At 42.7% G+C, this 22,871-nt stretch overlaps 1 protein-coding gene across 1 annotated transcript in view; it reads left to right on the top strand.

The window, feature by feature from the left end:
• csmd1a (CUB and Sushi multiple domains 1a) overlaps positions 1 to 22,871 on the top strand; it is an 880,611-nt gene that overhangs the window by 846,156 nt on the left and 11,584 nt on the right. Inside the window, exon 8 of the mRNA XM_068028481.1 lies at positions 1,902 to 1,968. Within this exon, the coding sequence (XP_067884582.1) occupies positions 1,902 to 1,968 (67 nt within the window). The remainder of the gene's footprint in view (positions 1 to 1,901; positions 1,969 to 22,871) is intronic.

The raw sequence follows: 22,871 nt of genomic DNA, 5'->3' as shown, positions 1-22,871 counted from the left end.
GGGAGGGAACCCATCTTCAGGGCTGCCTGTGGCTACTCCTGCACCCAGGCAGGCAAGGAGGGCCTCTAGGTCTGCCTGGAGCACCTGTTCCCCTGGCCTGCTGCCAGGTGTCCGCCTTCAGGCACCTAAACTGGCCCCCACTCCCTGCGGGAACCTGGAGGCTGGCTAGAAAATTCCAGTTGGCCTCCTTTAATTGGCCTCACAAGGCCTTTCATTGGCCTCAGCAGAAATCCAGCCCAAAGTCTTCAGTGGGTGTGGTTTTTAGTTTGAAATCAAATAGTGCACCTCGTCATTGTGACAGAAGGAGAATGGAACAGAGAGGAGGCAATATTAACCAATATTAAGGATTGACCATCGGAAAATCTGTAGCTGAGCTGATCTTCCACTCTCAACTGTCAGGCTGTGATGATATTGACAAGGTTAAAATTTGAATTCCCTGTTAAGAAAGTCACATCTCTTGGTTTTGTTGATAACCGTGACATGATTATATTTTCAAAACTGTCACAATTTTTTATCAATACATCTTCAATTTAGGGGAAAGTCATCTCACAACTTCAAAATTTTATGCAATAAGCAATATTTATTCATTATTTTGTTGGTGATAATTCTAAAACTGTTATCTAATGAAAGCAATTCATTCAAACATTGGAATTGATTGTGTAAATTGTTAACTGCTGTCTCCTTGTCTAACAATAATAAGTTGAGACTGAATTTGTCATCTGAATATTACAATGTGTATTTATCCCATATTACAGTCTGCTGCTTTACTAATGGGGGGTCGGTTAGCTCAGTTGGCTAGACAGCTAACATGAAATGTAGAAACACGCCAACAGCTTGTGTTCATTCTCCTGCCAGCTGTGGTAGTTCATAGAGGCCTGCCTCCTTGTCTTGCCCGATGCTTGAGGAGTGGTGACCTTCGAGCTATACATCACCAACTGTCTCTCTCTAATTGGAGAGATGCCTATGGTTCTTTGGGACTCTGGCTAAAGCAATGTTTCACTAATGTGCTCATCCTTATGTAATACATTGACCTGAATACTATCTGGAAGTAATCAAAGCTATAAAATTCATTGAGTATTGTCCACAGCAAGACCAAGAATCCTAGGTCTCCTTATCTAACGCACCTAAGTGCTACCAAAACTGGAGCAGGGGCCGGATCAATGCATAACTTCAGAAGTCAGGATCAGGTTATCTGTAATGTCAAAGTTTTGTCACAGTCTCTGTTCTAGTAATTGGCCAACCACGAACAATACATGCAGCGACTTTCAATAATGGTGTAGATGGAGTGGGTGGTGAGTTGAGCGTCTGTTTGCCCTCCAGATGTAGTCAGTGAGGAGACTTGAACAGTTTACATGGTGAGACCAGAGTTGCATGCAAGAGACAAGTTGCCAGCACAAATTGCACTGCTTATAGGCAGCCTGCCAATTGGAAGGCAGTGAAATCCACCAGGGCAACCGATCCCCATGGGCTTGCGACAGCACTACAAATGAGAAGGGTAGGAGCATCAGGAATGAAACAGTGCAGCAGTTTTCAACAGCAGGGAGAATAATGGAAGCTGTTATCACTCAAAATACATGAAGGGATGGCAGAAAAGTATTGAATGTAGTAATGAGGCCTCTGCTTATTTTCGATCCAGCTTAAAATCAGAATGGCTAGCCTCCAACAGTATGTGAGTGGACCTATTTTTCAAATTTATTTCCCCTGTTATCATTCTGTTTACTGAGCGGTAGCAAGAGAAAAATAGCCCCACTCACTACCTGACTCCTAAGCTTTTTATAAGTTATATGTAGAGTCAAAAACCCTTGTTGTCCAGCATAAACTGAACTGATGCTTGGGGTGCTCAGGCGCAGGTCAGAAAGTCTCCTGTGTTTCTACCTCCATGCAGTAAGTAACGGAGTCAGGCTGTCTGGCATTCTTCACCTTCCCCCAACCACATGCCCCCCCCCCCACTTCCTATACTTTCTTTTAGCAAGCCCCCCCCATCCCCATCCTTTTTATGTTTTGTGGCTATTTGGCTCCTCAGACTTCAAGCTTAATATATATACATAAAAAAGCTAGGATCAGGTGGGCATGGTGAGGATATGGTGGGGGGGTGGTTGTGGTTTCAGACCCAATTGCAGGCCAGTCCAATTGTTTAGACTCTTAACAGCTATCGACAAAAGGCAACTTCTAGTGGTGTGAAATTGTTATGAAAATATTGTAACTGCTGATTATTCTCTATAAGCGTGATTACTTGTCCTTTCAGTTATTTGTCTTTACTGTGTTCTTCAGCAACTAGTATTCCTGATAAATATCCATTCATTCATTGGGTAGATAACATGTGCCCAGGGTACTTGCATAGTGTCATGGTCCTGTAGTTCTTTTCCGGAATATGCGGTTTGCCTTTAAAGCTTGCAAGGGATCAGTATTGCATTAAGAACCAGCAAGTCTCAGGAGTTATAGGAAGGTACATTTTCGTTGCCTTAGAAATAGCCATTTGGAGACTGCGATTCAAAGGGTGCATTCTCGTTCCCATGGATACAGCCACTGGGAGTGAGTCTCATGCGATACATTTGTTATCTTTGAGTGTTGAACTGGCTTTTAGTTGAAGACAGTTTGTTCTAACAGACACACAGAGGACACAGACAGCTGTGATGACAGCACCTGGAAAAAGATTTCTCAACCATTTAAACTGAAGGAAGAGAAATTTAGTCTGTTCAATTATTATCTCTCAAAATTCTAAAAAAAAGTCAAGCCAAAACAGATCTCTGGTAATTTAAATTGAAGAAAGGAAAGTTAGACTGTGACAATATTTTATCCCTCAAAAAACTCTAAAGTCAGATTGATTCTATCGAAAGTGTTCGCAAGTTGTTAATTGTGGAAATTCATCACCGAGAAAGGAAGCAGCACCTACTGCTGAAGTTAGACGACGGATTGTTCAATGTGGAAGAACCTTTTTCCCCATCAGATGGCTGTGAGGGCTTCAAGCAACATTCTGTGAGGACTTAAAGCAACATTCTATGAGGACTTCAAGTGACATTGGACTGTAAATTTGCAAGGACTCTAATTTTTTTCTATTTTAAATGCTGTTTATATTTTCATAGTATTTAAGAATTTAGTTCTTCTAATTAAAGAGTTAATTTGTTGATTTAAAGACACCTGGTTTGGTTAGCCTCATTCGGGGGTTAATAGATGGTACAATTTGGCTAGGTCTTTCTTTAATTTGGAACGTTTTAAATTATATGTTAGGCGATCTGTGAAGCGATGGAATTGAATTAATAGTGCGTTTCTCCCACCACAATCAGAATCGCATATTTTGATTGGGGGCTTCGACAGGAGTGGTTGGTCATAACAATAGCCAATGTACCTGTAGAAAATTCACTTTACCCTGAAACTTCTGCCACTTAATCATGTATTGTGGCTTTCAAAGGAACTAGGAATCCACATAGCTGTGACATGCTTTGAATGAACCAGGGGGCTGAATTTTGCTGCATACCGGCAAGTACCCCCACCGGGGTCAAAAGCAGGAGGCAACCCCGCTTTGGCGGGCAGCAGGACCTGGAGCAGCATATTGGTGGTGGAGGCCAATAAACAGCCATCCCCCAAGAGCTGCCAGCTCAGTCAGAAGGCCAGCAGTCTCAGCAGCGCCAACGTTAGTGCCTGCAATTGCTCTAGGTGGACACCTCAGTGGAGGGCCACTCTCGAAGAGAGTTGAGTAGGTTGGGGGAAGCCAGGCCCTGGCGATCAGGTCGGGGGTGGAGGGGGGGGGGGTGGGTGAACAGGGATACAGTGATGGAGCACCAGCAGCGCTGTTGCCATGAGGGCAGCCTCCGGGCGTGCTCTCTGAGGGCCATGGAGTGCCCAAAAAGGAGGGCCCCCCTCCACTCTACACCAAGCCAAGGGAAGGCACCAGGTTTCAGTGGGTGGTCTCCCCACACAGCAGCAGACCCTCCCAACACAGGAAAAATGCCTGCGGAGACTGGAAGTGGCCTATAATTGGCCACTTAAGTGGCTCAATTGACCATCCGGCTGACAGTCGAGCCGCCAACTTTCCCACTGCCACGCCACCTTGCCAGCAACTGGAAGACATCGAGCTCCCGTCCCAACGCCTTGCCCCAACATTTTGCCAGCCCTGACGGCTCCCAAAACATTGCCAGTGGGCCAGGAAAATTCAGCCCATGGTGTCTGCTTGAATCTCCTTCCTGTGATTACTCCAGATCCGAGGAACGTTTTACATCACTTCAATAGCTTTAATAAAAATACAAAAAGCTACACAGATTTTTTCTGCAGTTTTTGAATAAAAACATTTTTACAAATATTCGGTCAGACGTAGTGATTTCTGAGGCGCTGAAAGGGATGAATCTATGATTTCTTGCTGTAGCATTTCACTTGGGTGTGTTAAATAAACTGATTTGTAGCAATGCCAGGAAGTTTAAATGAAAACTGACAAGACATAAGGTTTCGGTGGATGGGTTTATGGACATCCTAATGAAAAGAAACCTGTTGGAGTCTAGAATAATGCTATTTTGAGTTTTCTTTTACAGCTTCAGGTGGAATGGTGCATTTCTTTAGATTGCTAAACGTCTGAAAGATTTTGAAAGAAACTCAAGGGAATTAGTAATATAATTGTGCAGGACAATATGGGATGTATGAGGAATTCCACTTTGCCAAACAGGATACACAGAGTACCTGTTTGTATATTACGTTTTTAAAGATCAAATGAAAGGCATAATTCAGCATTGCAGTGCCCCATCAGACCCCTTTCCTATCCTGAGTGGCGTGAAACAAGGCTGTGTAGTCACACCTTCACTGCTGCTCTCTCATGCGTTCAAGTCTTCAGAAGAAGGAATTTTCCTCCACACAAAATCAGATGGCAGATTGTTCAACCTTGCCCGTCTTAGAGCAAAGACCAAAGTATGGAAAGTCCTCATCAGGGAACTCCTCTTTGCTGACGATGCTGCATTAACATCTCACACAGGAGAGTGTCTGCAGAGACTCATCGACAGGATTGCGGCTGCCTGCAACGAATTTGGCCTAACCATCAGCCTCAAGAAAACAAACATCATGGGACAGGACATCAGAAATGCTCCATCCATCAATATTGGCGACCACACTCTGGAAGTGGTTCAAAAGTTCACCTACCTAGGCTCAACTATCACCAGTAACCTGTCTCTCGATGCAGAAATCAACAAGCGCATGGGAAAGGCATCCGTTGCTATGTCCAGACTGGCCAAGAGGGTGTGGGAAAATGGCGCACTGACACGGAACACAAAAGTCCGAGTGTTTCAAGCCTGTGTCCTCAGTACCTTGCTCGACAGCAGCGAAGCCTGGACAACGTATGTCAGCCAAGAGCGACGTCTCAACTCATTCCATCTTCGCTGCCTCCAGAGAATCCTTGGCATCAGGTGGCAGGATCGTATCTCCAATGCAGAAGTCCTCAAGGCGGCCAACATCCCCAGGATATACGCCCGACTGAGCCAGCGGCGCTTGAGATGGCTTGGCCATGTGAGCCTCATGGAAGATAGCAGGATCCCCAAGGACACATTGTACAGCGAGCTTGTCACTGGTATCAGACCCACCTGCCGTCCATGTCTCCGCTTTAAAGACGTCTGCAAATACGACATGAAGTCCTGTGACACTGACCACAAGTCGTGGGAGTCAGTTGCCAGTGATCGCCAGAGCTGGCGGACAGCCATAAAGGCGGGGCTAAAGAGTGGTGAGTCGAAGAGACATAGCAATTGGCAGGAAAAAAGACAGAAGCGCAAGGAGAGAGCTAACTGTGTTACAGCCCCAACAATCAATTTTATCTGCAGTGCCTGTGGAACAGTCTGTCGTAGAATTGGCCTTTATAGCCACTCTAGGCGCTGTTCCACAAACCACTGACCACCTCGAGGCGCTTACCCATTGTCTCTTGAGACAAGGGGGCCAAAGAAAGAAGAAAGACCAAATAGAGGATCAGGATATTATATGTGTCTTTAAAAATTATATTCTCTATAAAACCTATTTGAAATTACTAGTTCAAAAATCAAGTCTTTTCCCAATACTTAATGTTGCTTTGTTCATCATAACTATCTAAATAACTATCAAAGCAGTTTCCTTAAAATAAAAGCAAGATACTGCAGATGCCAGAAATCTGAAATAAAAACAGAAAGTGCTGGAAATACACAGAATGTCTGGCAGCATCTGTGAAGAGAGAAACTTCAACTCTGTTTCTCTCTCCACCAATGCTGCTGGATCTGCTGTTTATTTCCAGCACTTTCTGTTTTTAAACCAGTTTCCTTGTTAATTTTGAGTTTAATGGAACAAGGTAATGGCTTATCATTGGGTTTGTCGTTTAAATGTATGATGACCTGAAATGTCCATTAAATGCACCCGTTGTTCATCTCAACTGATAGTACCGAACATGTCTTGTTCTGATCAGAGCACAGCTGTATCTGCTCAAAGAACGGCCTGATTTGTTTCTGATAGAGAAACTAAAGGTACTTTTTCAACACGTAGATGCTGACAACATAGAGAGGTTCAAAGCCCAATTTTAACCTGGAGCTGCAATCAGGTGGGCAGGGGGTGGGAGGTGTGGATGGGTGCTGAGGTGGGTCCCAAAGCTCCTGACCAGATTTAATGCCTGGGTCTCAAACTGGTGGAAAGTGGCAGGTTTCCAGCAAGCGGAGAGCACAATGTGGGGCTATAGGAGGCTGAAGACCAGAACCTAACCAATAGTCCCCTGGTAAGTCGTGAGGAGAGAATTTCGACTTTGGTTGAGTGGGATCTCAGATGCGGAAGACACAGACCCCAGTGCAAGGGAAGCCTAAACTTCTGTTATGTGGCCTGGTGGAGCATTCCTGCTCTTCTTCCTGGCCCCACAAAGAAGTAACAAGAATTTACCTTTTTGGGCCTCTTCTGTCCTCAACTCCTCTTTCTGTTGTCTTCACTTGGCAGGAAAGGCAGCATTGCTTCTCTACTCTGCAGGGATTTTGCATCAAATAACTCCACATTGTTCCCACACAGCATGAGCAGATTTTTTTAGGGGTGAACCAGGTGCTTAACTTGCAAGGAAACCATGTTTGGGTCTCCAATCCTAGTTGCTGAGAAATCTACAGTTTCTGTGTGCCTGATTTCGAGTGCCTAGTTAATGCCAGAAGGAATATACTCCTCTTACCCAAGTACAGGAAGCATGTGTACAGATTGGAAGCTTGAGGCTCAGGGCTCCTTAGGTGAGCAAATGCGTACTCCTGAAGTTTAACTGAAGTGGAGTCTATCAATACAGAGCACTGCTAAGCTGCTTTCTGCTTGACCAACCAAGACTATCCTGGCCATTAGTACACTGGCTTGCGGAGTTATTGGAATCCAAATGAGAGAATCCCAGCAACAGGTTTACCCCTTCAGGTTCAATGAGTGGCCCAGGCTGCCTGGTCAATATTAACAGATCTCTGAAGATCTGGGAACTGCTTGGCTCAGGCTTCAGTTTGTTAAACCTTCTATAGAGAGTTGATTTGGTACTAAGTGTCCATTGCAAGTCACATCATCTTGGAGCCACTTCAGCCTCACAGACACCATGCTTAAATCTGGCCCAAGAAAGATGTCCATTAACTAGTCATTACAAAACTGACAAACAGGTACCAGGATCTCCTCATGAGGTGATGCCTTCCAGGTGCTGTTACCCCAAGACTGAACGGGGATCTTGACTTTGTGCGATAGTGTAAATGGGGTATTTACGAGTCGCGGCCTGTCTTACATCTCTCCCAATTTTTAGTTCCATTGACTTTGTGGATTTAAATTTTAAATTGACTCAGTGGTCATATACTTGCCTCTGCATCAGTAAGTTGTGTGTATAAACTTCACTCCAGGTATCCGAGCGCATAATCCAGGCTGACACTTCAGTTCGGTACTGAAGGAGTGCTGTACCATCTTTCAAATGAAACATTAAACCGAGTCCCCATCCTCTTGCGTGGATGTAAAAGATTCCATGATACTTTTTGAAGAAGAGCAAGAGCATTTTAATGGTGGCCTGGCCAGCTTTGATGACTCAACCAACATCAGTAAACCAGATTACATGGCCAGTATCACTTGGGGTTTGTGAGGACTTACTGAGCACAAAGTGACTTTCACATTTCTACACATTAAACCAGTGACTAAGTTTCAAAACTCCTCTGTTCATGAGTGTGTTATTTAAATGCAAGTTTTCTCTTTCTTTCAAGATGTGGCTCCTGAGGATCCATGTTATGCATGTATCTGTTAAAGGATTGCACACCCTTGACAGAAGGAATTTTTACTTTCGAAGAATGCAGTCAGTGACATATGTGCATTCCTATCATTGTCAGCTCCACTTGTAAAGATTAATAGCTTGACTTTCACTGCTGCAACGTAGTGGATGCCAACCTTTGGGTCTTCCAACATAATATTCCATCTTTCTTTAAAAGTAAATGTGACAGGTAGATCCCCTCACTTTTTGGCAACAGCAGCCATGGTACAAGGTAAAGTAAATAGGGGAGAATGATAAATGGAGCTCACAGGTCTCTTTTTGAAGATCCACTCTCCCAGGCCCTTCTCGTGAACATAAAAGCACCTGTAGCAGTTCCTGTGTAATGATGATGGAACACATTTCTGTATCGAGCAGCTAAAAGCTGAAAAACAATTCAACTTTTGATTCCCTCTTTGTTTTTCACAAATGTGAAAGCATCAATCAATGAACAGTTGAACTGATCCTTATTGATTTATGGTACAAATGATCATCTGGAACAAAGATCTGTAGAACAGCCTTATTCTGAACATTCACAGATTGTCTAATAATATTTGTGGCATTCAGGGTTAACTAAATTGAATTTGGAAAGAAAACTCTTGGCTCTATTTATCCAAACAATTGAGTCTGAAATTCTCTTCAACAATTTTGTTAAAGATTGATAATTATGTAGAAAAAAGCAGATTCTCACTTTTGCTAAGTGGAGTATCACTCCTGGATATTGAGTTACCTGGTAATTAAGTGATACTCTGAGCTGAGGCAACCATTTATAATTAAAACATGAGTCAACATCAGATTTAGACCATATTTAAATGGAATTTTTTTCTGGATGATTAATGTAAGGTGGTGAGGCTTAGTTGACAAGTTAATTTACAATTGGAGCATCATGAAAATAGAACCATGGAGGATTAAGCAGGGCCACTGGCCAAGAAACGTTTTGACTGTCAGTAGATGTGATCTCATTTGAACCAGACTCGAATACTTTCCTCTGAAATCTTTCCTTTTCTGCAGAAAACAATTTGCACTTTTGCTATTTATTGCAAAATTGAAAATATGAATGTAAAGAATTAACTTAAGATTTCGTTATGAGTAAAGAAGAAATCTTCCATATCAAAATCACACTGCATGACATTGTTCATTGTTTATTGGCCACCTCCTGACTCTACCATTCTTAACCAGTTATGGTCACTAACTTTAGAAAATCCCAGATCAGGACACTAATGAGTTGAAATCCCATTACGTGAGATTTGGTAATAACAGTACACGATTGAATGTTTTGTCAGTCCTATAGTTCCAAAGCTGCATTCTACCGATTTGGAAATGAAAAGAAAGAACTGTAGCTCAACTGCAGCCTGGGTAAAATTCATTTTTGTGCCATTTTATAAAGACCTCCATGAACAAATAGATGTACCTTTTGAATCCTCATGACTTCCCAGAACACTTCACAGCCAATTTTTAAACTACAATCACAGTTAGAATATAGGAAAGCCCAACAGCAAGGTTCCACAGACAGCAAATAAATAAACAATCAGTTAATCTTCATTGGCACTTTTGGTTGGGGGATAAGTGTTGGCTATGTCACTGGGACCACTCCTCTACTCCTCTTCGAATAGTTTCATGATAAGCAGCTGGGACCATTGCATAATACCTCATCTAACGATGACACCTCCAGCAAGCAATTAGGAAGGCTAATGATATATTAGCCTTTGTCGCAAGAAGATTTGAGTACAGGAACAGTGAAGTCTTGCTTGTATAGGACCTTGGCTAGACTGCACCTGGAGGACTGTGTGCAGTTTTGGTCCCCTTGTCTTAGGAAGGATATTATTGCCACAGAGAGAGTACAATGAAGGTTGACCAGATTTGTTTCCGGGTTGTCAGGACTGTCCTATGAAGAGAGATTGGGGAAACTGGGCCTGTATTCTCTAGCGTTTTGAAGAATGAGAAGTGATCTCATTGAAACCTACAAAATACTTAAAGGGATAGACAGGGTGGATGCAGGTAAGATGTTTCCCTTGGTTGGGGAATCTAGAACCAGGGGACACAATTTCAAAATATGGGGAAGCCACTTAAGATAGAGATGAAGAGAAATTTCTTTGCTCAGAGGGTTGTGAATCTTTGGAATTCTCTGCCCCAGAGGGTTGTGGAAGCTCAGTCATTGAGTATGTTTAAAGTAGAGATTGACAGATTTCTAAATACCAATGACATAAAAGGATATGGGGATAGTAAGGGAAAAAGGCATTCAAGTGGATGATAGCCACGATCGTATTGAATGGCGGAGCAGGCTTGATGGGCTGAATGGCCTACTCCTGCTCCTATGTTCCTAATGCACTTTCACTCAATATTGCTGTGAAGTGTCAACCTACATTGAACCCATGATTTTCTGACTTCTTGGTGAGTGTGCTATCACTGAGCGAAGCTTGATAATAAATGGATCCACATTTTTGTTAAATAGCAAACAAGAGAATCTCATAGAAACACGTTCATGTGGCCATTACTTATATCACAGTGTGCCATCTTAACAGAGTCTAGATATTACTATTGCCAATATTAATGGATGTAAGTTGAACTAATTTGTATGACATTCCTCTGTGTGCTATTTTAGTGGAAGAATTAACCCATTTAAAATGAACAGGTTGATGTCCATGTTAAAATAGCAGACTCAAGAATGCCATGCAGACACAGTAAAGCCATCATCCACTCAAATTATATAAGATAATTACAACATGGAAATAAACCGTTAAGTTCAGCAAGTCCATATTGGTGTTTATCCTCCATAGAAGCATTAATCTTAACATCCCTTCTTTTGTAGGACAGTATATAAGATAATAGGTTAACACAAGTACGGGGTAACGTGGGTAGTTAACATAGAAGTAAAAAAAGAAGTGTAGAAACCACAGTTGTACATTGAGTATAATTTGGTAAAATGTTTAGAACAGCTGGTGAGAAATAATGAAAATTAGCTTAGCAGTACCAAAGACAGTATTAATAGTTGTGTGTTATAAGAATGCATTCTGTGTGATCAAAGCGACCACATGGTTTAGACTGTTAGAATTCTATAGGCCAGAACTAAGCAAGCAGGATGCATTGTCAGTTTCAGGCCAGTAAGATGCAGCAAATAATTTATGTAACAAATTATGGCTCGTTTGGAGACAACAAAAGTGTGATGTTTTTAACAATGTAAAATTGTCTTCACTCTTACTGATAAGAAATCGAATGCCACCCACAGCCAGAGATAAATTAAATGTGGTGCAACATCCCCATCTACTGATGTGGTAGCATATGTTGCATAATGATCACATGACAATAGTCTCAGAATTGATAGGTTGAGAGCATGTCATCTGATATTGTTTACAAACTGTTTCTCTGCATAAATAAGACCAGTTTCAGTAATTCTTTGATATTTTGCTCGGTTTGTAGTGTGTAGTCTGTGATAGATATCCTACTTGTGAGTACATGGATGTATAAACTCTATCACTATTTATAAAATCATCAAATTGATTTGTCTCTGATGTCCCATTTAATTGGTTGATCTAACACCTTTAAAGAACATAAGAACATAAGAAACAGAAGCAGCAGTAGGCCATTCAGCCCCTCAGATCTGCCCCACCATTCAATCAGATCATGGCTGATCTGCCCTGGACATCAGCTCCTCTTTCATGCCAGCTCCTCATAGCCCTCAACTCCCCGATATTTCAAAAATCTATCTACCTCCTCGTTAAATACTTTCAGTGATCTAGCCTCCACAACTCTCTGGGGTAGAAAATTCCAGACATTCACTCCCCTCTGAGAGAAGAAATTCCTTCACATCTCAGTTTTAAATGAGTGTCCCCTTATTCTGTAACTATGTCCCTAGTTTGAGATTCCCCCACTAGTGGAAACATCTTCTCAACATCTACCCAGGCAGCAATGCACCAAGACTCCTTAGACAGCACCTCCCAAACCCGCGACCTCTACCAACTAGAAGGACAAGGGCAGCAAATGCATGGGAACACCACCACCTGCAAGTTCCCTTCCAAGTCACACACCATCCTGACTTGGAACTATATCGCCGTTCCTTCACTGTCACTGGGTCAAAATCCTGGAACTCCCTTCCTGACAGCACTGTGGGTATACCTACCCCAAATGGACTGCAGCGGTTCAAGAAGGCAGCTCACCACCACCTTCTCAAGGACAATTAGGGATGGGCAATAAATGCTGGCCTAGCCAGCGACGCCCACATCCCATGAATGAATTAAAAAAAATCTTGTGAGATCACCCCTCATTCTTCTAAACTCTAATGAATAAAGGCCTAACCTGTTTAGCTGTTCTTATAAGTCAACAACTTCATTCCAGGAGTGAGCTGAGTGAATCTCTTTTGAACTGCCTCCAATGCCAGTATATCTTTTCTTAAATACAGGGACCAAAACTGTACATAGTACACCAGTGTGGCCTCACCAACACCCTGTACAGTTGTAACAAGACTTCTCTATTTTTAAACTCCAACCCCTTAGCAATAAATGCCAAAATTCCATTTGCCTTCTTAATTACTTGCTGCACCTGCATGCTAACTTTTTGTGTTTCATGCACAAGAACATCCAGATCCTTTTGTGCTGCACATTTTTGGAATTTTTGGCACTCCACTAGTTACGTCTTTCCAACCTGAAAAAGACCCATTAATCCCGACTCTCTGTTTTCTGTGAGTTAACCAATCTTTAATCCATGCTATTTCATTACCCCCAATACTGTGAGCTCCTATCTTGTGCAATAATCTTTTATGTGACAACTTATCAAATGCCTTCTGGAAATCCAAGTACAGTACATCTACCAGTTCCCCTTTATCAACTTTGCTTGTTATATCCTCAAAGAACTGTAGCAAATTTGTCAAACATGATTTTCCTTTCACAAAACCATGTTGACTCTGTTTGCTTCCGTTAAGCTTTTCTAAATGTCCTGCTATTTCTTCTTTAATAATGGACTCTAGCATTTTTCCAATGACCGATGTTAGGCTGATTGGCCTATAGTTTCCTGCTTTTTGTCTCCCTCCCACATTAGTGGTTTTCCAATCCATTGGGACCCTCCTGGAATCTAGTGAGTGCTGGAATATTTCACCTATTGCTTCAACAATCTGTCTAATCTAATCTTAGCTGTTAACATAGACCTTGCTTCAGTCATTAACTCCATTTGTGTATTCCATAGCTTCGCAGCCCTCTGTATAAAAAGTTTATCATGCTCTCTGCCCTAAATCTCTTTCTTGAAACTTTCTATCTATAGTTCCTTGTTCTGGACCCCTTAATCATGTTTTCTGTCAAATCTGTCCTATCCCTTCATAGTATTGAATACTATGCTACACACCACTTAAACAACCATCACATCAAGCCATCATTTGCAGATCTGATCTCCTCTGGAGATCTTCCCTCCATGGTTGCCAACCTTATCGTCCCACACCTTACACAGCCCATAACTTTCTTCCCAGGATTCACAAATAGCATTGCCCTGGTAGATCCATCATTCCAGCCTGTTCTTGCCCCACAGAATTGATTTCTTCCTGTTTTGAATCTTTTTTTTCTCTCCTTCTCCATTCTTTTCCCATCTAAATGACACCACCCCGCCACCACTTTAACATTTGCCAGTTCCCTTGCTGTGGGTGGCATTCCATTTCTTATCAGTAAGAGCTAAGACAATTTTGCATTATTAAAAACATCACACTCCTTTTTTCCACGGGTCCAATCTCTCTATGCCTCCATCCCCATCAGCATAGCCTGAGGGCTTTTAGTTTCTTCCTTGACTGGAGCCCCAACCATTCTCCATCCACCATCTCCCTTTTCTGCCTGGCTGGCCTTGTTCTCAGATTAAACAACAACTTCAACTCCACTCACTTCCTCCAAATAAAGGTGTTGCTATGGGAACCCAAATGGGTCCTGCCTGCCTTTTTGTGGGATATGTGGAACATTCTTTGTTCCAGTCCTACTCAAGCCCCTGCTCCCAACTCCTTTTCCGGTACATTGATCACTGTCTCAGTGCCATTTCCTGCTCTCGCTCTAAACTGGAAAATTTCATCCAATTTCCACCCTTCTCTCACCTTTACATCATCCATTTCCACCTCTTCCTTTCCTTAACTTCACTGTCTCCATTTCAGGGGATAAGCTATTGACCAATATCCAACATAAGCCTACTGACTTCCACAGCTACTTTGACAACACTTCCTCCTATCCCATTTCCTGTAAGGACTTAATTTCTTTCTGCCAGTTTCTCCACCGATGTTACATCCGCTACCTTCCATACCAGCATTTCCATTATGTCTTCCTTTCTCCTCAAACGAGGATTCCCCCGCACTGTGGTTGACAGGTTCCTCAACTATGCCCATTTCAATTCCAGCTTTTTTGCTCTTACCCCTTCCCCTCCGTCCCAGATCCACAATAAGGTTCCCCTTGTCTTCACCTTTCACCCTACCAGCCTCCATTTTCAACAGATCATCCTCTGCAAATTTCGCCACCTCCAGTGTGATGCCACCACCAAACACATCTTCCCCTTCCCTCCCCTTTCAGCATTCTGAAGGAACCATTTCCTCCATGACACCCTGGCCTACTCTTCAATCACCCCCAACAACCCCAACCCTTCCCATGGCATCTTTCCATGCAAGTTTAGGAGATACAATTCCTGCCCTTTTACCTGCTCTTTTCTCACCATCCAAGGCCCCAAACACTTCTTCCAGGTGACACAGCAATTTACTTGTACTTGTTTCAATTTAGTATACTGTACTTGCTGCTCAGAATGCAGTCTCCTTTACACTGGTGATATGACCGCGGCAGAAGTAATGCACTGTCTGTTCAGTCCCAATACTCCCCATGTCGCAGCATGTTATTAAAGTTTTCGCACTTCCCAGAAATTAGCCAAATTAAACACGTTAGTAACCCCCGGAATAAAACAGAGCAAACCAGGTATCTTTAAACAACAACAAATTAATTATTTATTAATGAAATAAATCTTAAACACTATTAAAATACATTTATATCTAAAGACTTTATAACATCTTATTGTTTCTTAATCCTAATGCACATACATATACTTCCAAAAATCAATGGTTAACCAGTTATAAAAATAATATTTCTTAGGAATAAAATAAGTAGCTGGGTTGTAAGCCCTGGTGAGTTACGTTCCTGGTTGGTGAGGTGTCCCAGATTAGAAGAATCAGATCCCACTCGAAGTCTCCAGACAAATTTGACAAAAAGTCTTTTAATAGATAGGCATTTGAAGCATTTCGGTTGCAGCAGGTGTCACACAGTTCTTTTAACAAGGAGTATAGCCACAGGTCTATTTGAGTTCTAAAACTGGTAGTTTTTCAGTAGAAATATTACTGAGAATTCCAGAAAACACAAACAAACGACAGAGAATCCCTCTTGACAGCAAATGTTATTTTTCCGGGGTTCGTTTCCTCTCTTTAGGCAATAACAGCCTGTAACTCCATGCAGCTTTTCTGCTAAGAGAAATAGACAGCTTCTTCCTTCAGAGCATGCTTCGCTGGACCCTAGCTCAAACCAGTCAAAGCCAGTCTTTATCCACAGTTAAAAGTTACAGTACACCATGTGACCTTCTCTCTCTTCTGTTGTGGCCGAGGAAACAGGTGCAGCAGCTGGCACACTGTGAGGCACACTGTTTTTAAAGTCTTAAAGGCACACTGTTTTAAACAGAGGAGAAAAAACCAGTTCCAAGAAACTGGGGACACCAAATGAAGATTAAGTGACTGCTTTGCAGAACACATCTGTTCAGTCCATAAGCATGACCCCGAGCTTCCAGTCGCCTGTCATTTAAATTCTCCGCTCCACTCCTAATCTGACCTCTCTGTCCTCTCTGTCCTCAGCCTCCTGCACTGTTCCAATGAAAGTCAACATAAGCACCTCATGTTTCAATTTTCCACCTTTTGGACTGAAAATTGAGTTCACCAATTTCAGATGACAACCTCTGCTCCCATTCTTTTTACTCATTTTTTTTTTTGTTTTTGGATGGCAGCTGCTATTTCTGTTATTCCTCCTCTAAACGCATTGTTTCTTTCTTTATTTGTCCCATTACCATCTCGTTTTGCCTTGCACCATCATCCCTTTTATCATTTACTATCTCCTGGTTCGACCCTATCTCAGACTTTGCCTTTAGTTCTTTTTCACACTCTTCCCTTTCCTTGCCTCTGTGTTTGCTTAAATAAAATCTGTTACATCTCCAACCTTTTCCCAATTCTGGTGAAAAGCCATTGACATGAAACTCTGTTTCCCTCACCACAAATGCTGCCTGACCTGCTTAGTATTTGCAGAATTTTCTGTTTTTATTTCAGATATTCAGCATCTGCACTATTTCACTCATGCCCCACTTAAGTTACTCTGAAAACAGCCCTACATTACTACAGCAATTTCTAAGCCTTTGGGGAAGGTGTGGGGTGGAGCCATGGTTTGAGGTGGTGGGGACAGAAGTGGAGAAGGAACACAGTAAGAAATATTGTCCCATGAGTCAGATTCACTTAGTTTAAGGAATACTGGTAACTAGTCCCATTTGGGCTCCCTGGGAACTGAGACAGAGCGGAAGTGGTATTTGTTGAGTGAATGATGAATTAAGGATCCTATGCATTTCAGTTGATATTTGAGTCTTAACTTGCAATATTTTATTCATGTGTCAGGCAAGCCCCCCACCTGCCAAGACTGAGACACACATTATTTCACCACATGAACATTAAAACTTAAAATTGTGGCTGGGAAGAAAAGAGGACCTATCACAAGGAATTGCCAGGCCCCTGACAGGAAAGACACTTGCATGCTGGCAAACAGTGTTGGAACAAAGGACCCAGTCCTTGCTTCCCCAGTACATAGAAGAAGTGGTCAGACCAGTTTAGTCACATGACTGGCTGGCTGTTGGTTTTTTGAATTTGAACTGGCCACAGAATTTTAAACTCAGAAAGCTGTTCAGTCCTGAACTGGAAAAGACCTCTCTCCTATCTGCTCTCATCTCGTTCTCACCAGCTTTGGAAACGTAAACTCAAAGAGGGAAAAGTCTCCTACGTGAATAAGGTTTAAGAAGAATACTGGGCCCCAATGAAAAGTAAGAGCTGTCTACAATCAAATACTCTACAGTGAGCTGCAAACACAGAAACAGTAACAAGAAACCCCCTTCAGAGACTGCCTCAAACCTCTCTACTTTATTTTTCTTCTGCTGTTTTCTGTCCCGATTTGCATGTATGTATCTCATGTGCGTGCTGTTACAGATACATTGCGGTGGATTTTCAGCTTTACTGCCTGGGTATTAACCATCACCTGGGCAGTGCACAGAAAGGGAAATCTTTCCTGCAAACCTCCCTGTCATGTTTTTCTTTCTGTATTGTGATTTTTTTTGCACGAAATTTATGCCACTATGGTTGAAATTTTAGTGCAAATATTGGAGCATGATGAGTGTATTGATCTAATTAAGTAGTAGCTCATTGTATCGGTAATGGGTTTAAAATGCACCGCGCTGGTATACACTTGCATTGTAAGTCGAAAATTGAGTATTTTATCACGGTATGCCATAGCTGCTGTTGAACTGTGACGTCTGTATGAGCAGTGTTCAGCTAAAGGCATCAATACGGCACCTCAGGTGTCCAAATATTTGCTTAAAAAATGGACAAGACATTTGAGTGTTCACTGTAATTTAAATACTATCGAGTTCTTCACCTTAGGTCCATGGCTTTGTTGACCACTTTTGGTATTAAACAATATTTGTTACGATTTTCCATTAGTCATTGTGCTTTAACTTGTCACAAGAGTAAAATCTATTCACTTGGATTAGCAATGACTTCCCTGCATGTGTTTTTTTTTAACATAACAGCAGGCAACAGGCTTTCTGCTCTCTTTGTTTTCCCAAAAGCTGTCAACGTTCCTTTAGAATAATTGAAATATTTATGTGTGTAGTATCTTGCTAACTTTGGTGTGGAATTAGATAACCCTGCAAATTACTGTTGGCAATTGTAATGTATACAGAACAGCATAAAACCAGGAACCTTCCTTTTTTTAAACTGTTGCTGCTACCAATGATGTTTAGATTATTAATCAATCCAATAGGGAAATAAGAAGTTTATTTACTCACAGAATGGTTAGAATATGGAACTCACTGCCACAGGAAGAAATTGAGGCAAATAGCATAGATGCTTTCAAAAAGGAAACTAGACGAGTGTATGAGAGAAAATGGAGTAGAAAGATATGTTGAAAGGCTGAGATGAGGCTGTTAGAATGGGAGGAGATTCATGTAGAGTGTAAACACCAGCACAGAATGATTGGGGCTGAATGGCCTGTATCTGTGCTGTATATTCTATGTAATTTGAGTGTTTAAAATACAACGGGTTGGTGTTTCTCTATTTAAGAAAGATGTACTTAATAATTTGTTGTATTTCCATGATTCATTTGTTTTCTCCATGCAAGTCCAAGCAAGGTTGCCTTTGCTTCAATAATACTGAGGTGGTCTGATCAGTGGTATCTGGCTGAAGCCCGTATGGTGGCCTCTTTCCACCCAATCTTCTCAGCTCCTTTGCAGGGGTTAGTGACTTATGCCAAGGTGTGTGTGCCTGGACAGTGCAGCAGAGGTAACTGGAGAGTAATCAGGAGCAAATAATGCTTGGCATCTCACTCAGCCAACAGGTATTAAAGCTAACTGTGATGTTCCTTTTGTTGCTCTGATTTTGAGATCAGCTAACATCGCACAGACCAGAGATCCCACCAACCTTGACAGCTTGTCTGGCTTTTTAGACCCCACTTGAAGTACTGTGAGCAATTCTGGGCACCACATCTTAGAAAGGATATATTGGCCTTGGAGGGAGTGCAACGGAGGTTAACAAGAATGATACCTGGACTACAGGGGTTAAGTTACGAGGAGAGATTACACAATTTAGGCATGGTTTTGCTAGAATTTAGAAGTTTAAGGGGTGATCTGAACAAAAAACAAAGAATAGTACAGCACAGGAACAGGCCATTCAGCCCTCCAAGCCTACGCCGATCTTGATGCCTGCCTAAACTAAAACCTTCTGCACTTCCGGGGTCCGTATCCCTCTATTCCCTTCCTATTCATGTATTTGTCAAGATGCCTCTTAAACGTCGCTATCGTACCTGCTTCCACCACCTCCCCCGGCAACAAGTTACAGGCACTCACCACCCTCTGTGTAAAGAACTTGCCTCGCACATCTCCTCTAAACTTTGCCCCTCTCACCTTAAACCTATGTCCCCTAGTAACTGACTCTTCCACCCTGGGAAAAAGCTTCTGACTATCCACTCTGTCCATGCCGCTCATAACTTTGTAAACCTCTATCATGTCGCCCCTCCACCTCCGTCGTTCCAGTGAAAACAATCCGAGATTATCCAACCTCTCCTCATAGCTAATGCCCTCCAGACCAGGCAACATCCTGGTAAACCTCTTCTGTACCCTCTCCAAAGCCTCCACGTCCTTCTGGTAGTGTGGCGACCAGAATTGCACGCAATATTCTAAGTGTGGCCTAACTAAAGTTCTGTACAGCTGCAGCATGACTTGCCTATTTTTATACTCTATGCCCCGACCGATGAAGGCAAGCATGCCGTATGCCTTCTTGACTATCTTATCCACCTGCGTTGCCACTTTCAGTGACTTGTGGACCTGTACGCCCAGATCTCTCTGCCTGTCAATACTCCTCAGGGTTCTGCCATTTACTGTATACCTCCCACCTGCATTAGACCTTCCAAAATGCATGACCTCACATTTGATCGAAGTCTTCAAGATATTAACTGGAAAAGACAGGCTAGATAAAGATAAACTATTTCCACTGGTTGGAGATTCTAAAATTAGGGGGCATAGTCTAAAAATTAGGGCCAGACCGTTCAGGAGAGGTGTTCGGAAGCATTTCTTCACGCAAAGGGTGGGAGAGGTTTGGAACTCTCTCCCACAAACAGCAGTTGAAGCTAGAACAGTTGTTAATTTTAAATCTGTGAGAGATTTTTGTTAAGCAAAGATATTAATGGATATGGGCCAAAGGCAGGTATATGTAGTTAGGCCGCGGATCAGCCATGATCTCATTGAATGGCGGGACAGGCTCGAGGGGCTGAATGGCCTACTCCTGCTCCTATCTTCCTATGTTTCAATGTTCCTTTTTGTGACACATCAGCCAATGTACTTGCCCACTGAAATAGTGAAGCATAATGAGTCTTTTTGATTAAATTATTGTTGGCATTGTTTCACTTGCTTTCGTACAGGAGAATGCTGAAACAAGCTTTAAAAAAAGCCAAATGGGGGCAAACAGGGTAAAAGATGATTATGGCAAAAGATATTAAATATAACGGAACTTATACTTGCTATTAAAACAGTAACAAAGTAGCTAGAGCTCTAATCAACATGGTAGTTGAGGAAGGGAAACTGAAGAATTACTATATGATGACTAGAGAGGGAAATACTTAGCCAGTCATTGAAGTAGAACAAATATCCTAGATGGTTTTAAAAGCAGTACACAGTGGCTTTGATTTCCCTTAACCTATTAAACCCTCTCAACCAGACAAGATACGCCCCAGGGCACAGAAGGAAGTTAGCAAGGACACAAAAGCAATACTGTGGATGTTGAAAATCAAAAATAAAAACAGAAATGCTTGGAATACTCAGCAGGTCAGTCAACATCTGTGGAGAGAGAAGCAGAGTTACTGTTTCAGGTCAGTGACCTTTCATTAGAACTGGAATTAGTAAGGAACTTTGTGGGGAATCGGCTATACTTATTGAAAGAAAATTGGATACTAGAGATGTTTTTCAGGATTATATGTGAGCAAATCTAGTACCCATTGTTTAAAAAACGTACAGACCTGGCCCATTTAACTACAAGTCCATTAGGCTAATATTAATAGTGGATGAAGGGTAGGCTGAAGAGGTATTGTTACAAATTTCAGCTCTGGCTTTGATATTCTGTCAAGTTCAGAGGTGCTAGTCGCTCCGGTTACAGGTCCCCACATCTAGGGCTCAATTTTATGGGCTTCTGAGGGACGGGAACGGAGACAGGGGTGGGGGTGTTGGGGGGGGGGGGGGGAGCGGGGTGGCAATAAAATAGTGTGGCGTGCTCGTCACCTTCCTGACGCCTTTGAATTTAGCCCAGGGTGGGCACGGCCGAGGAGGGCCTTCCTGCCCAGAGGTCAGTTGAAGCCCTTAAGTGGTTAATTAATAGCCCTTCCCGCTGCTGCTGACATTTTACCAGTGACATTGGGGGTCCTCCACCATATGGAGAGGTTGCCCAGTAACTCAATGCAACCCCCATGTGGACTTTTTGGGGGCGGCTGCCCTCGTCTGTGGGCAATCTGTGGCCCACGGCGGACCTCCAGCGGCAAAGGCTGCCCCTGTGACATCAGCTAACTCCCTGCCCTCAATTACCCAACCCCCACCCCTGGCCAGGGCCTGCTTGAGTGGCCCTAGCAAGCCAGCTTCACTTACCTGCAGTCCCTGTTCCATGGCTGCTCCTCTTCAAGTGACTGCTGCAGTTCCAGTTCTGGCCACTGCTCCCAGTTGTGCTGCTGGGACTGCTGAGCTGCCAGCCCTCTGATTGGCCAGCAGCCCTTGGAGGCAGGAACCCCGTCCTTAAAGGGACGGGGACGCTGGCACTGAGCAGTTAATTGTCCAAGCACCGTTAAATATAGCTGAGGGGACCTGGAAAGGGCTGAGGCGGAGTTCCCCTCACCTTTTGGTCCTGCCGTTGAGACCCCCGCCGGCTGCATAAAATTCAGCCCCTACAGTTCAGGACTGTGCCCATACTATGATACACACAACCCAGGTGGGCTAAAAATTGAACACCCTTGTCTGTCTCAACAGGATATTGTGTCTTTTGATCTCATGTGCATTCCTGAAATCTTTCAGTAGAGGCACAGTAGCACTTTAGTCAGATGAGGCTCAAAGTGAGGAGTTAAACTGCTTTATGTAATAGCTGGCAAGTGAATTTACTGAGTAACAGTTTTAATTGAATCACACAATTTAGCTTTCCTTCTCTCTGTTTACTACTTCGGTTCTGTCTTCACAAAGGAGGACACAAATTACCTCCCAGAAATGTTGGGGAACATAGGGTCGAGTGAAAAGGAGGAACTGTATGAAATCAGTATTAGTAGGGAAATGGTGTTCGAGAAATTGATGGGATTGAAGGCCGATAAATCCCAGGGCCTGATAATCTACATCCCAGAGTACTTAAGGAAGTGGCCCAAAAAATATTAGGTGCATTTCTGGTCATTTTTCAAAATTCTATAGACGCTGGAACAGTTCCAACAGATTGGAGGGTAGCTAATATAACCCCACTATTTAAAAAAGGAGGTAGAGAGAAAACAAGGAATTATAGACCGGTTAGCCTGACATCAGGAGTGGGGAAAATGCTTGAGTCCATTATAAAAGATGTAATAGCAGAGCACTTGGAAAACAATGACAGGCTCAGAAAAAGTAAACATGGATTTATGAAAGGGAAATCATGCTTGACAAATCTACTGGAATTTTTTGAGCATGTAACAAATAGGATAAGGGAGAACCAGTAGATGTGGTGTGTTTGGACTTTCAGAAGGCTTTCGATAAGGTCCCACATAAGAGATTAGCATGCAAAATTAAAGCACATGGAATTGGGGGTAAGGTACGGACATGGATAGAGAACTGGTTGGCAGACAGGAAACAAAGAGTAGGAATAAACGGGTCTTTT

This window comes from Heterodontus francisci, chromosome 3 (assembly GCF_036365525.1).
Source record: "Heterodontus francisci isolate sHetFra1 chromosome 3, sHetFra1.hap1, whole genome shotgun sequence".
NCBI classification, from domain to species: Eukaryota; Metazoa; Chordata; class Chondrichthyes; order Heterodontiformes; family Heterodontidae; genus Heterodontus; species Heterodontus francisci.
The sequence above is the reverse complement of the archived record's forward strand: the minus strand, read 5'-3'. Positions and strand labels throughout refer to the sequence as shown.